The sequence below is a fragment of the Trachemys scripta genome, chromosome 6 (genome assembly GCF_013100865.1).
Source record: "Trachemys scripta elegans isolate TJP31775 chromosome 6, CAS_Tse_1.0, whole genome shotgun sequence".
In the NCBI taxonomy this organism is placed as follows: domain Eukaryota; kingdom Metazoa; phylum Chordata; order Testudines; family Emydidae; genus Trachemys; species Trachemys scripta.
The window spans coordinates 27,192,871-27,208,467 of record NC_048303.1 but is presented as its reverse complement, the minus strand read 5'-3'; the positions used below and the strand labels follow the sequence as shown (position 1 = coordinate 27,208,467).

At 39.1% G+C, this 15,597-nt stretch overlaps 1 protein-coding gene across 2 annotated transcripts in view; it reads left to right on the top strand.

Moving 5' to 3' along the window:
- Positions 1–15,597, top strand: part of PAIP1 (poly(A) binding protein interacting protein 1) — a 37,706-nt gene extending 22,109 nt beyond the window's left edge. For both annotated transcript variants that reach the window (XM_034773993.1, XM_034773994.1), the window contains exons 6-11: positions 655–780; positions 6,452–6,558; positions 9,920–10,037; positions 10,207–10,261; positions 11,950–12,043; positions 14,198–15,597. In XM_034773993.1, coding sequence (XP_034629884.1) covers positions 655–780; positions 6,452–6,558; positions 9,920–10,037; positions 10,207–10,261; positions 11,950–12,043; positions 14,198–14,291 — 594 coding nt within the window. In that variant the 3' untranslated portion in view covers positions 14,292–15,597. The remainder of the gene's footprint in view (positions 1–654; positions 781–6,451; positions 6,559–9,919; positions 10,038–10,206; positions 10,262–11,949; positions 12,044–14,197) is intronic.

Below are 15,597 nucleotides of genomic sequence, written 5' to 3'. Positions count from 1 at the left end.
AACCACCCTGACAGTTAGGAACCTTTTCCTAATGTCCAACCTAGACCTTCCTTGCTGTAGTTTAAACCCATTGCTTCTTGTTCTATCCTTAGAGGCTAAGGTGAACAAGTTTTCTCTCTCCTCCTTATGACACCCTTTTAGATACCTGAAAACTGCTCATTTGCTGATGGCAGTCAGACTTTTCCCAGGTGACAGCCATCAGCTCTTGCAGAATCTAACCTTTATTTTAAAAAACAGTTTCTAGAACTTCTAATTACAAAGAGAACTTTCCAAATGTGATCTGGAGGGGAAACGGGGCACATAATGGTGTGGTAGAAAGGTTTTTATTCTCAAGAGCTTGGGATGACCTTTCTCACTCATGAATGGGGAAGTCACACACACATTTATGTAGGTCCTCCCAAACAAGTGCTAATACAGTCATTATGCAATACCGTCCAGCAAGTATGCTGTATGTCAAATTTTATAGAAAAGCTACTTTAAAATTTTTGTTGGAGTTTTTATTAAACTTTTTCATATTCCTCCATCTGTCAAGTCCAATTGCTGTATTATCACATCGACCTGTACAGAATTGAAGAGGGGAAACCTTTCTAGCAAACTTTAGAAATAATTTGAATCCATTTTAAGTGTTCAGACATGGTTTTTGGTCATTTGTAGATTAAGGGAACAAAAGGGCAAGTAATGCGAGCAGAGATTCTGCAGACTGGCCTTCGGGAATTACTGAACGCGCTTTTTTCTAATCCTGTGGACAACAATTTGATTTGTGCAGTAAAGTTACTGAAGGTAGGAAGAGTTCAATATTCAGTGTTTTCTTTCTTTTAAAAGTATATTGTAACTGCTACTTTTTGTAAACTTAAATGTTGATGAAATGTTGCAGGTTTTGTCATAATATAACCAGATTGCCCTGCTGTATGAAAGTAAGTACTTGATCAACACTACCTTTTTATATGACAATATAAGTTCTCTGAGATCAAATAACACCAAGATATATTTAAAAAAAATTGCTAGTTCATTATTATTGCTTTCATATTTTCATGTTAAAATAGCTCCTTAAAGTGATTGCTATATTTTTTGATAGTTGCCTCTGAGGTAAGGAGAGAGAAAACATTGCCTGCCAGTGATGAAAAGTGCAAGGAATGCAATATAGCAGTTTTTATAATTTCTGCTGGTAAACTGCAGATTATCTATAAAAGTATATTAAGAGCTGAAATCATTAATATAATTTTATGTGTAGCCATAACAAATGCAAATATGTTTGTTTCAAAACATTTAAAAAGCATTTGCTCCTTTGCACACAGAGCTCTTCTTCAGGTCTGGAAAACTTACTCAGGGCTTGTTTACATTCTACAGCGCTGCTGCAGCACAGTTCACCACTTAGTGAAGACACTGCTTATGCCTTTCTCCCATCCATGTGGGTATCCCGAGAGGCGGTAGCTATGTCTAAGGGAGAAGCCCTCCTGTCAACATAGTGCTGTCTGCACTGGGGGGTTAGGTTGGTATAACTTTGTTGCTTAGGGGGGTGGATTTTCCTGAGCGATGTAGCTATACTGACATAAGTTGGTAGTATAGACCAGGTTTCTCAACCCATGGGTCAGGACCCAAAATTGGGTCTCCAGCATGTTTCAAAAGGTCGCATGGCAGCTCCTGTCCCAAGGGGATGGCTGTGCTTGCCTACCTCTTCCAGGCACTGCAACCTCTGGGGTCCCAGAGCCCCTCAGGTTTGGCCCAGTGTCATGATGATGGAAGTCCGGATATGCCAAATTTGAGTGAGTGGCACTACAACCCCATGAGCCAGGTCACAACTCCACTCACACAAATTTGGTCCAGTCAAGGAGGCAGGGCCAAACTTGAGCGGTGCTGTAACCCCGGAAGTTGCAATGCCTGGAGCAGAGCGCCGCGCCAAGTCCAGCCAGCCCCACAGCACAAGAACTGCAGGAGCCATCACTGTTGGGTGAGTGCAGGGCAGGATTCAACTGAAACCACCCCATTGCCTCTACTGCCAGACTGTTTTTAGTGCAGGGGCAGGCAAACGTTTTGGCCTGAGGGCCGCATTGGGTTTCCAAAATTGTATGGAGGGCTGGTCAGGGGAGGCTGTGCCGCCCCAAACAGCCAGGCCCAGCCCCCGTCCCCTATCCACCCCCCCTTGCTTCTCACCCCCTGATGGCACCCCTGGGACTCCTGCCCCATCCAGCCCCCCTGTCCCCTGACGGCCCCCCGGGACCCCTATCCTATCCAGCCGCCCCGCTCACTGTCCCCTGACCACCCTCAGAACCCCAGCGCTGGACTGCCCCCCCTCCGCCCCATCCAACCCCCCCTTCCCAATTGCCACCTGGGACCCCTGTCCCCATTCAACCCCCCTTTTTCTCCATCCTCTGACTGCCCCAACCCCTATCCACACCCCTGCCCCTGACCACCACCACCCCGAACTCACCTGTCCTCTATCCAACCCCCTCTGCTCCCTGTCCCCTTACCGCACTGCCTGGTGCAGTGGCTGGTGGCGCTACAGCCACGCTGCCCAGAGCACCAGGACAGGCAGCCGTGCCACCCGGCTGGAGCCAGTCTCTCCACCACGCAGCACAGAGCACCGCTGCGCTGCCTGGTAGGAGGTCGCAGCCCTGCGGCCAAGAACACTGCACCTGCAGGGCAGTGAGCTGAGGCTGTGGGGGAGGGGCAACAGCAGGGAGGGGCCAGGGGCTAGCCTCCCAGGCCAGAAGCTCAGGGGCCGGGCAGGAGGGTCCTGCGGGCCAGATGTGGCCCACGGACTGTAGTTTGCCTTAAAAGGAGACCTACACAACACTTTCAAAAGATGAGATTAGGAGCTTACATTCAAATTTTGCTATACACTAAAATCATGGACTAAATAGAAACACTGGATTTATGGCTTATTACAATAATCTATAGCCTGCTAACACTCCCACCCCCCTGCCCAGTTGCTGCTGCTCCCTCCTGTTTCCTTTCCTACCTGTGATAACACAGGCCACTTCGCCTTGAAGGGTCCTTTTTAAATATGTGTTAACTACTTATGCTAAATAATCTGTTCCATCTTGTATTTATCTCTGACAACTGATCTATACTACAGAGTTAATTGGATGTAAGGCAGCTTATTTTGACGTAACTCTGTAAGCACCTACACTGAAATGTAGCTCCCTCCCATGTAACTTGACCACTACACCAACTTAACTCCACCTTCACGAGAGGCATAGTACTTAGGTCAATGTAGGCCGTGGCTACACTCGAAACTCTAAAGTGCTGCTTCGGGAGCGCTCCCGCGGCAGCGCTTTGAAGTGTGAGTGTGGTCGCGCGCCAACGCTGGGAGAGAGCTCTTCCTGCACTGCAGGTACTCCACCTCCACGAGGGGATTAGCTTACAGCGCTGGGAACATGGCTCCCAGCGCTGGGGCACTGTTTCCACTGGCGCTTTACAGCGCTGTAACTTGCTGCGCTCAGGGGGGTGTTCTTTCACACCCCTGAGCGAGAAAGTTGCAGCACTGTAAAGCGCCAGTGTAGCCATAGTCACAGTTAGGTCAATGCAGTGTCAGTGTAGACACTCTAAGCAGACAGAAGAGAGCTCTCCCATCGGCTTAATACTACCACCTCCATGAGAAGCCCTCTCCTGCCGACATAGCACTGGATTTTTCACACCCCTGAGCAACGTAGTTATACCAAAGTAAGTGAGTAGTGTAGACCTTGCATAAATTTCCCAGACATGAAGAGCTCTTTGTAAGCTCAAAAGCTTGTCTCTCTCATCAACAGAAGTTGGTCCAATAAAATATATTATCTCACCCACCTTGTCTCTCTAATATTCTGAGACTGACATGGCTACAACAACGCTGCATAGAACAGTTGGAAGTTTTGGCAGATAAGTAAAGGAGCCATTGGTTGTTTTTTTTGTTTTTGTTTTGTTTTGGTTGTTTTAAAATGTAAAATTTATTTGCATTGTTTGAGTCTGCACATAACATGTGCAATTCATTGAGAATCTAAGCAGTTCATCTTTAACAACTGCAATTTAAGAAAAATAAAATTCACTTTTTTTCTTGGGTTGATGTCTAGTTACAGCAATGGTTGTGACATCACAAGTATAATTGGTGTTGGAGAACAGGAGATCATGATGTTCTGAAAACTGCTTCTATGATATCATCCAGGGTTTTTGCAACTAGAAATAATCCAAAAACAGCCTCTATTTCAAATAAATAAAATTCAAATTTGGATATCTAAAATTAGGCTTCTGAAACCATATTTAATTAAGTAGCCTGATATTCACAGGTGCTGAGCTCCCTATGATTTAGTTATGAGCTGACTGGGTGCTGCAGATGCTAAGCGCTCTGAAAAGTCATTTCTTTAGGTACTAAATGTAGGCTTTTATGTCTTCATTTTAAATGTCCAAGTTTGGAATTTTTGAAAATATCTACAGTAGAACTAATATAAATTAAAAATGTGGAGCTCTTTATGAAGGTTTATTTTATGTCTGCAGCATTAAGATTTGGGGGAGTTAATCTTATTTTAAAAAAACAAGTGAGTGGTACGGGCACAAAGATTTCTATTCCTTCTGTAGCTTTTTTTCGTATTTCACACTTTTTTATTCATTGTGTATTTCAAACAGCATTTAATCTGTTTTACATAGATTTGTGGTTGAATATTTACTACACCTGATGAAAGATCCTGAGTAGTTCATGAAGTCTGTGTAGAAATAAATGTTTGGCCTTTTCCATTAAGGTAATACAAATAACTCTCTGGCTTACAGCGACCATGGATATCTGCCCTCAGTTACAAGTTAAAACTACCAATCAAATATTTGATTGTAGTTGGCTTATCAAATGATCTACTGTATTTTGTTATCGTTTGTTTTTGAAGTCATCAGGACAAACATGCATTTCAAAATCATTCATCTAACACGGTGGTACCAGCAGAATCGTTCTATATTAAAAGAAGTGTTGCTATCTTTTGTTAATTGGGTATTATATGGGATTTAACTTGGCAACAATTAAGTGGCATTTTCTAACTACAGAAAATATAGCAATGTAACTTTAAAAATATTTTACTTTGTATGTAGTAAACTATAATCTCAAAGGATCCCAAAACAATATATAAAAATTATCAATATATATAGCACCAGTGAAATACAGCAACTCTGAGGCTGGAGGTCAGCAACCAGCTAGTGTACAGTACACAATAGTGGAGGCAGGGGAAATTTTGACAAAGATCACAGGCAAATCCTGGCTCTTCTGAGAGTGCCAAGATATTGTTAATCCCTGCACAGAGCAGTCAAGACGGCCTTGATTTTTTTTTTTATGCTGTCAACAGTAAGGTGCATTGTACTCAATTTCCCTTCCTCGGAGTGAAGAAGGGCCAGATCAGTCTGGTTGGAAGTCTGTTTATTGAGTCTAGCTTTATACATGATATATTACTCAATAGACCAACATTAGCAATTGCCATAAAATGCATCAATCATAACTTCATTAGGAAAAAATAGATATATTACATTTTAGTAATAAGGGTTGAAATCTTTCAGGGACAGAATTTCAAATGAGTCAAAAGTCAAAATTTCAGGTAAGGTCTAATCGTGCTGCTTTCTTCTCTCATACCTGTAGCCATATTAAGTCTTTTGTGATTCATGGAAGTTCTAAACTTGCATACAAACTGTGTTCTTTTTCTCTTCTTTAATTTCAGATATCCTAAAAATACTTTTTTTTTTTTTTTAAATGTGGAATTTGGGAACTTAGTACCAGTTTGTTTAGCTTTTTGTCATAAATCTAAATAAATATTACTTTTATTTCAAAATTTAACTTTGAGATAACATTGAAGTTTATCTTTCTCATGGTATTTTGGCCTAATAGCAAGACCTCTGAGGTAATGCCTACACTAAGTACTCTAGGGAGAGCTACTCCTCTTCCAGTGATATGTGGGTTTTTGGGCAAACCCAGTGATCTATCCCTCTTTTTAAGGGAAATAATTATAAAAATAGTAAAATAGAAAAGTCCTCGTTGCTTGAAAAATACCTTCAGGTTGTGTGCACATGTTTAAAGAGTGAACCTTATGTGACTGTTTTAAAGCCTTGTGAGGTTATTGAAGAGTTGTTTTCAAATTGTGGTTAGTGTAAAGTCCTGAAGATAACATAAATAGCAACAGGGCTGGTCATTCAACTTCTAAGTAGCATTAAAGAGTGGAAGCTTCAGTGACCAAACTCATATTGTTTACAGAAACCAAAGGCCAGCTGTTGATGAACTGCCAACTCGATTTAATGAGAATTCATCAACTTATACAGTCCTGTAATGTTATGAAATTAAAGACATCTAGAAAATCAAGGTTGGTTTTTCCTTTAGGGTAGTCAAAGAATGTGTCTACACTTGTCACAGAATTCCATGAACCGAAAGAACTTTGCTTTTTAAGATTTTATGTAGTGAACTTACATGCTTTTTTATTAATAAAATATGCTCCCTTTTTTTTTTTTTTTTTAGTTGACCGGGTCAGTTTTGGAAGATGCATGGAAAGAAAAAGGAAAGACTGATATGGATGAAATGGTTCAGAGAATTGAAAATGTTGTCCTGGATGCAAATTGCAGCAGGTGGGAAGAAAAATTAGTTGATCATTAATTCTTCAATGCATTCCCTTACTCATGTGTGGGGTTTTCCTACTTCTTCTTCAGAGCTGTATGTGAATTTGAATACAGTAGAAATATTAAGTATGTCAATGTGAAGAATGCATTCTTTTCAGAGTTATAGTAACCTTAATGGTCTTTGTTCTTATGGCCATGAGGTAATATACTTTATGCTAGAACATTCCCACACAGCAAATCCTGTTTCTAAAGAATGACTGGGAAATTTGTACATGTATAAATTAGATAGTTTAAGAAATTAATAAAGATTTTAACCTTAGGTGTTAAAATACCTTTTTAGTGCTATGCTTCGATAGTGGACATTATAATTATTGCATTTGTTGAAGAAACTGTGTCAGTTACAATATTTCTTGATTTTGTTCACAATTTACCACCTTGGAAATTTATATACCATATATGATGACTGGTTACTATAGAATACCATGAATATTGTATGTTTGACTGCTAATATATCTCCATTATATTCATTAATTTGAACCAACAGCACTTCCAAAATGAACTGCTGTGCAGAAGAGTTAAGATTAGTTTTCTAAGAGAATATGTTGGATGCTATAATTATAAGTGGCAAAACTGTTCCTGCTAGAGTATCTTGCATAGAATATGTTGATTCAAGACATTGTGAGGGAGATTGACTTCACTAGTATGAGGGTTTATTGACTTTATTCAGTGTCGCTGATCATCCCCAATGATTATTCTGCTGCCACGATACATCCTCTGTCTCTTATGGATCTGATTAGAGATTGGAGAAACAATGGAGGAGTGGCTGGGTAAATGTCACTCTACTACATTCAGCTTCTGGACTTCTACATAGAAATCTGGGCAGGAGTTTATTCCATCCCTCTGAGTCCTTCCAAGGCTGCTATTACACAGCTATAGTGGGATCCAGACAATTGCAGCAGGTCTCCTGTCAGAGGGAGGAAGGCCAGTGGATCAGTAGTTGTCCCTGCAGAAGCCCTGTTGCTGCTCAGTAGCATCTGTGGCAGGTATTGCACCTGGAGCTTCTGGCTTTGTATGGAAGGAGATTCATATTTGTGGATCGTCAAGATCATTGGGAATGGGAGGACCTACAGCCTCCAAAATCCAAAGTCTCTCTCACCAGAGGAAAAAGTCAAAAGTAAATTCAGATAAGTGAATGTTGTTGAGTTTTCATCCCCCCAGCTTTCTTATGCAGGCTTTTCGATGGGAGGGGTAATAATTAGTGAAATTGCCATCTTGATGTAAAATCACAGATGGCAATGCTGACATGAAAGAGAATGTTACAGACTCTGCTTGATTCACTCTTGCTTCAAGTTTGATATTTTAATGGAAATGGAAGTATTGTCTATTGCATATCATCTTTTCAATTAACTATGAGGGGGGAAATCAAATCCCTGAATTTGTGCCTTCTGTAGATCTAGTTGAGAGAAAGTAGTATAAAATCCATCTCCCTGCATCCAGACCCTGATGAGGAAAGAGAATTTATCCAAAATAAATCCTGGAACAAAACAAATTTGAAGGATTTATTGTCTTCAAGGTGTAACTTTATAAAGAAAACCATGTCCTCCAATTACCCAGTACTGTGACCTCCTGAACATAATTGGATTTTTTTGTTCTGTTGCACCAACTTTATGGCTGTTAGCCACTTTATATAAATCAAAAGCCTTGGCAGTATCTTGGATTTTGCTTACTATTAACACTCAACTTTAAATAATTTGTGAGTTGTTACTTTTCATGATTTTATTATGCTATATGCTCATCAATAATTTTTTTTTTTTTTTTAGAACAAGTGAGCTTGGAAACATGACATTTAATTTTTTTCTCTCATTGCACACATTTCATTGCCATTGATTAAACTACAATATCTTCCTTCACAAAAATAGGTAAGGGAAAAAACGGACTATAAGCGATACTGTCAGCTATAAGTCCAAAATGATGATTGAATTAAATAACTAAAGTTTTGGGAAAGATTCCTCAAACCTAGATAGTCATACAGTAGACATCTGGGAATTTCATCTTACTCATAAGAGGCGTAATAGGAACGATGATGATTGATGATGATTGTTCTTCTAGTCTCTTATGTTCCTATTACGCCTCTGGCATTTAGAGCAGCGACAAAGCTCCTCCACTCCTGTCTGTTCCTGGCAAGTCTTTCAATGGTTCCCAGCTGTGCCCCAGGTTTTTCAGGTTGGCTTCCACAGCTCTTCGCCATTTTGTTTTCAGGCGGCTTCGTTTTCGCTTGCCTTCAGGTGTCCATCTTATTGCTACTCTGGTGATGGAATCAGTTTCCATCCGAAGCACATGAGCGATCGATCTCCAGCGCCTCCTAGCAATGATGGTGCTCAGATCCTCTTGGCTGCACTGTGTCAATAGATCTTGGTTTGAGATTGTTCTGGGCCAAAAGATACGGAGGATTTTTCTGAGGCAGATTGTATGGAATGAAGACAGTTTGGACATGTCATACTTTCTCATTCCCCAAGAACAGTACAGCCTCTAATTTTATAAATAGTTACTTATACATCTAATAGTTTTTTTTGTTATTTGTTTCATGTTGCACTAGTTCTAAGAGGATGTGTTAGCTAAAATAGGGAAGGAACTTGCCATTTGTAATTGTATTGTGCAACGCATAAGAAGCGAGTAAAGATGTAAAACATCATTTGAATGTATTAATATTATGTATACTGTTTAATCATACATAAGTGGAGAATGTAATATCCCGGGGGGCTATATTTAACATTTCAATGTGATTCTCTTGCATACACCTCTCCCTCGATATAACGCTGTCCTCGGGAGCCAAAAAATCTTGCCATGTTGTAGGTGAAACCGCGTTATATCGAACTTGCTTTGATCCACTGGAGTGCACAGCCCCGCCCCCCCAGAGCACTGCTTTACCACGTTATATCTGAATTCGTGTTATATCGGGTGGCGTTATATCGAGGTAGAGGTGTACTTGTTTTCTGTAATTGATTACGTTATACAATTAGAATTACTTCACTACACCAGGGTAAGAAACTAGCTCACATATGTGTTCATTCAAAATCAATTGTGGTGGCATTTCCTAAAACCATTTTACTGTAGATTTGTTTAGTAACTATTAGGGTTTTGATATCTTACTGGTTTAACAACTGTTTCTCTTCCCCCTACCTTTAGCTATAAATATGTGTGAAGCATGCACTTTAAATTATTTTAAGGGACTTGGACTTAAATAGTAGCATATGCAGTGTTACAGAGGTGTTGGATTGTAAAGAATCTTGGGTTTTTTTTTTTTTGTTTTTTTTTTACATTTTAATACAAAGTATTTAATCAGTCCTTGGTGTTTTTTGTCTATTTGCAGAGATGTAAAACAGATGCTACTGAAACTAGTAGAACTACGCTCAAGTAACTGGGGTAGAGTTCACGTAACCTCAACATATAGGGAAGCAACACCTGAAAATGACCCCAACTATTTTATGGTATGAGTATACTCCAAAACTTCAAATGTTCAAGTTGATGTATATTCATAAAGAAAGGCATAGAAATTTTATTAACCTTGATAGATGTTCTGGAAGTAGTAAAGGCAATGAATGATTATCTTGCTTATATTAAATATGTGTATAATTTACTGTGTCATTTCAATTTTAGAATGAACCAACATTTTACACCTCTGAGGGTGTTCCTTTCACTGCAGCAGACCCAGGTATGTCTCCAGCTTAGTATAGCTATATATTTCTTAGGAAAATGACTAAGTTGAGGAGGCCCTGTCCAAATAGGCACAAAATATAAACCATTTTTAAATAATGGAAATGAATGCAGTTTCAATGGCAAATAGTGTGAAGACGGTAACGCAAACAAGTGATTGAATCCTTCCAGTGTGCCCACAGATGGGGACCAGAGAAAAAGCAAAGCTCTTCTTACATCACTCCCTCTGTAAAAGGGGATAGCTGGCTCATCCTGCTTTGTTGTTTTCCTGTTTTCTAGCTAATGGAGATGGAAGAAAGACATCTTGTATTTTATGTGCACTCCTTATTCTTCTCTCCTACATTTAGCAGCAACTTTCTCCTGTGACATGATCTGTTATCATTGGGAGAATTTTATCCTGAAAAGAGCTGAACTAGGTCAAAAGAGCCCATTAGGCTTGGGCAGATGTGACTTTGACTCTGAAAGGGATATGAGCCAAGCAGGGGGGAGGGTGATGGGGGGGTTGTTAGTGGGTTCCCGGCTCTCCGAGCTCTGGTCAAGTGTAGGTAGTCTCTTGGTCTGTCCAAGGCCATGATCAAGTGTCTTGATGTTTTTTGGTCTTTTGGCCTCGAGATGAAAACCTTGTCTTTGCTTCTGGGACCTTGAAGTGAAAAAAATTTTCTGTAGTAATAAGCCATAAATCCAGTGTCTGTTTAGTCCATGGTTTTTAGAGTCTGGTGCTACAGACATGGACACACCAACTCAAAGCAGCACCAGATCCTGCCAGAACAACAGATGCAAAATCTGCAGACATATCACTACTGCCACAATGATCAGCACCCTCCACAACACCCCTTTCTTGAGCCATGAGTCCTACACATACCTATCACATGTGGTCTACTGCACTAAATGCCCCAATAGCCACTATGTGAGTGAAACCAGACAGTCATTATGCTTTTGAATGAACTCACACAAGAAGATGAAAAGAGAAAAACACCCTGTCACCTGTGCGTGAACACTTTTCACAAAGGGATCACTCTATCAGTCCTCATCATCAAAGGAAACTTGCAGAACACTTACAAAAGACGAGCCTGGGAGCTTAAATTCATAACTTTTTTAGACATTAAAAATCATGGATTGTATAGAGAGACTGGATTTATGGCTTATTACAACAATCTATAACCCACTAATAACCCCCCAGCTTCTTCCCCCCCCCCCATTCTTTTCCTCCCTATGACTAGAGGGGTGCTACTTGGCCACTTCTTCTTGAATGGTCCCTTGAAACATATGTCAGCTATGCTAAACAATCTGTTCCATCTTGTATTTAGCTATGACATTCTGAGTATATTTTCCGGGCCTGAAGAAGAGCTCTGTGTAGGCTCAAAAGCCTTTCTGTCTCACCAACAGAAGTTATTCCAGTAAAAGATACTACCTCATCCACCTTGTCATTAATATCCTGGGACCTACACAGCTATAACAACACTGCATGCAACATTGAAATTAGAAGGGAAGATCACTTTCCTGAATTATACATATCTCATTGTTTATAGAGTCTAATAAAAAGGCCATGTTCATATTGCATCATTGGGTGCTGGACTAATCTTTCTCCTATTTTAAATTACATTCTAATTTTACAAGACCTCTTAGAAACATTCGTATGTTAAAAGTAGACTATGTATAAACTTACGATTTTTTTTTCTGTGATAGATTATCAAGAGAAATATCAAGAGTTGCTTGACAGAGAGGATTTCTTTCCAGATTATGAAGAAAATGGAACAGATTTATCAGGGGCTGGAGATCCGTATGTTTTGTTTTAGTCTGATACTTTTGCTCAAAAATATCTATAAGTTGCATTTTAGTTTTTTGTTTAAATTTTTATTGATTTTTCATAAAGAAGCACAATGAAAAATTCAAAAAGGTACATGCCTTAGAGCTTGGATATGTTTCCAAATATCACATGCTTCATGGGATCTCTAAAAGATTTATGTAATTTGACAAATTGTCAAAGCTGCAAGACCAGACAATACAAAATCAGACAGTACTACATAGACATAACATGTTTGGGTTAGGGTAACAGTAATAAAATAGGAGAAGACATGCATGAATAGGGAGGAGAGAGAGGGATGAGGTGAGGAGGGGTAGATGGAATGGAGGTCTGGCATTCTTTGAGCCATCCAAGAACTAATTTTACAAAAAATGGAAGAGTATAGTCTTATGCCCAAAATAGAGCACTGCAGTTTTGAGAACATAGGCCCTACACAAAATACAAAGCATCGTATTGAGGGTTATAGTAATGAACTAAAAGTGGGGAGTTCTAAACATCTAAGTTGGGAAATCAGTATTTATTTCCACAGCAGTGTTACCTTGGCTGCATTGTGCAAACTATATATAATTAATTAAACACTAAAAACTACAGAAAATTAATGTTCCAAAGTCAACCACTTAAAAGTTAGGAAATGCCAGAATTAAAGTTGCCTGTGCAACCTTAATTTGGTCTCCTTCTATGTCTGCATTATGATCGTCTTTAATTACATCATCCCATATTATTTTTTCCTCACAGAACCGCTGCCTCATTCAGTGCACAGGATGAACAACATTTACTGAATGAGCTACCATTCAGTATTTCATTTTATCCTTATAGCCCCGTGCCTTATTAACTGTATGCTGTTCAAATTCTGCTCTGCATACAGAATTACTAACTTCCTCACTGGCTTTTGTACAGTGCTTATGACTATAATATCTGAATGCTTCACAAGGATATGTCTTCACAACACTCCTGTGAGTTGTATTGGTATTATCCCCGTTTTAGAGATGGAGAACTGAGACATGGAAAATCTAAGATCAGAAGTGTCCACTAATTTTGGGTGCCTAGTATGAGATGCCTAGGCCTGATTTCTTCCCCCTGCACCCTCCCTCCACTAATGAGGTAACAGTTGAGGCTTTTGGGAACACGGGGATGTGTGGGAGTAGGGTTTGGTTGTTAGTCTCAATGCTTCCTTTCTAGAAAAAAGGGATACATCCCAATACTTAACAGCAACCAGCCACTCCGCTGCCCTCACAGCAGTAACCACTACTGAATGAAACTGATAGACATGGACATTAGCTGGAAGTTTTTATTACAATGAGAAGCAGTGAAATAAGTCTTGACTCTGTCATCAGGTTTCAGGGCTTCACCCACTGAGTTCAATGAATTTCACGTGTCTCAAATACATTGTTGCAGACTCTGCAGGCTTGGGGAGACAACATTGTATTCCTTTCAATTCAGTTTGCGTTCGGAAGGTTTTTTCACAACCAAAAAGGCTAGAAATGACAGCTTAAACCCTGATTCTGCACTGAGAACTGCAATGGCAAATTGCTGCTGCCTGCACTGAGGCCCACTGACCTCAGTGGGGCTCTAAGGGTATGTTTACACAGCAAAGAAAAACCTATGCCTGGCCTGTGCTACCCAATTCAGGCTCATGGGGCTCGGGCTGCGACCTGTTCATTGCTGTATAGGCTTCCAGGCTCAGGCTGTAAGCATAGTATTTGGTCCAATGCATAGGACATTGGAGAATGCAGGCTTTTTTTTTTAAGAGGCTGTATGCCAGAGCCTGCAACCATACGACTTTATGATGAGTCACCATTTGAATCTCATACACTGAACAGACATGTCAAACCTCCAAGGATATCCTAGGTACTGCAGGAAATAGTTTTGGTTATACAGTAGGTGTCACTCTCCACTTTGTTACCAAACATTGTCCCAACATGGCAATGTATTGTCTGGTGACCTTGACTTTTTTACCCTTAATTAGAGTTGTGGTATATTGATGATTATTTATGAAAAGATGTTTTTTTCTCCAAAGAATACCTTGCAATTTAATCTTTCTGTTTCTCTGTATACTTCTTTTTCTTAAAAGAAAACTATACAAATATAGCCTAACAGTATGTTTTGTTTTTGTTTTTTAATTTTTTGCAGGTACTTTGATGACATCGATGATGAGATGGATCCAGAAATTGAAGAAGCATATGAAAAATTCTGCTTAGAATCGGAACGTAAGAGAAAACAGTGAGATGTTATACACAATATTAGCTTAATAAAACAGTTTAGGTATGATTAGTAAACAGGGAAAACCACGAGAACTTGTCACATGTATACCAAATTAAGGATGTTGAGTTTCTCTGAGTATTAAAGTTATGCAATTTCCATTTTGTTAAACTGAATCTGCCAAAAATTGTAAACTTATGCCCTGTAACTTAAAATGTTGTGTATATATCATAGTTTATTTTATGTACAGTTAAATGAACAATGTTTTGGCTGCAATAAAATTGTTTTGAAAAGTATCACATGGAAATAAAATTTTACTAACTGGGAACTGTCCCATTAAAATGCTAAATTTCTCTTGGAAGACATGAAAACCTTGAGTTAAAAATAAATTGCTCACTTATTTTAGTATACACTAGGATTGCCTCACCCTTTTTATCATACAGGAATTTCTGGTATTACATATTTTTAGGTTAAGAAACTCAACTGCAGATGGGTAGATTTTTTTTTTAAATGTGTATCACAATCATGAAAAAAGCTAGTTATTTTTTTTCCAACGTGTGTGGCGGTATTTGGGGTTCTTTTCTGGAATAAACATTTTTAATATGTGACATCATTAATACACAAGCACTGCTTTGGAAGCCAGGTGCTTTAAGGACATTTGTCTATTTTCAAGTTTTGCAAGCAGAAGCTTCTACTAAATATTTTGCATTCTTCTACAAGAAAACATTAATCTAACTAGGTTTTAGCCCGTGCTCTACAACGTGTGCAGCTTTGAATCTATGTATTCTTGAATGTGATTAACATGATTAACATGTCTACCCTTCTGAGAGAGCCCCAGGACACTCCTTAGTCCTCTAATTAATTTATACAATTTAGAGTGTTGATTCCATAGTTTGGTTTGTATCAGTTTTTACATTTCAGATATATTAACAAATGTTGAAGTCAACTGCTGCTTGTCTCCAATCTAATAATTTGTTTTGTAGTTTTTCTGAAATACCCAAAGACAATTTTTATTATTGCCTATAATTCAGTTGTAGTGGTTCATGCTATTTGGTATTGGATAGATGAAGTAGAACCCATTACCAAACTCAAAATGCATATGTTTCCAACTTCCCAAGAAGTAAGTAAGATAGCTTATGTAAAGAAAACACATGTTGTAAATATGCATGTAAATAGTTCTGTTAATATTGCACTGTAATACATTTGGTACAATAATTTGTGTATCAGCTATACCATTAGCATTGACTACATTTTCTTGCTGTTTATTTGTTTAGCATATTAGTTTAGAGTAAGTTTTGAAAAATAAAATTTAACTAGCTTTGTTTCCTTTG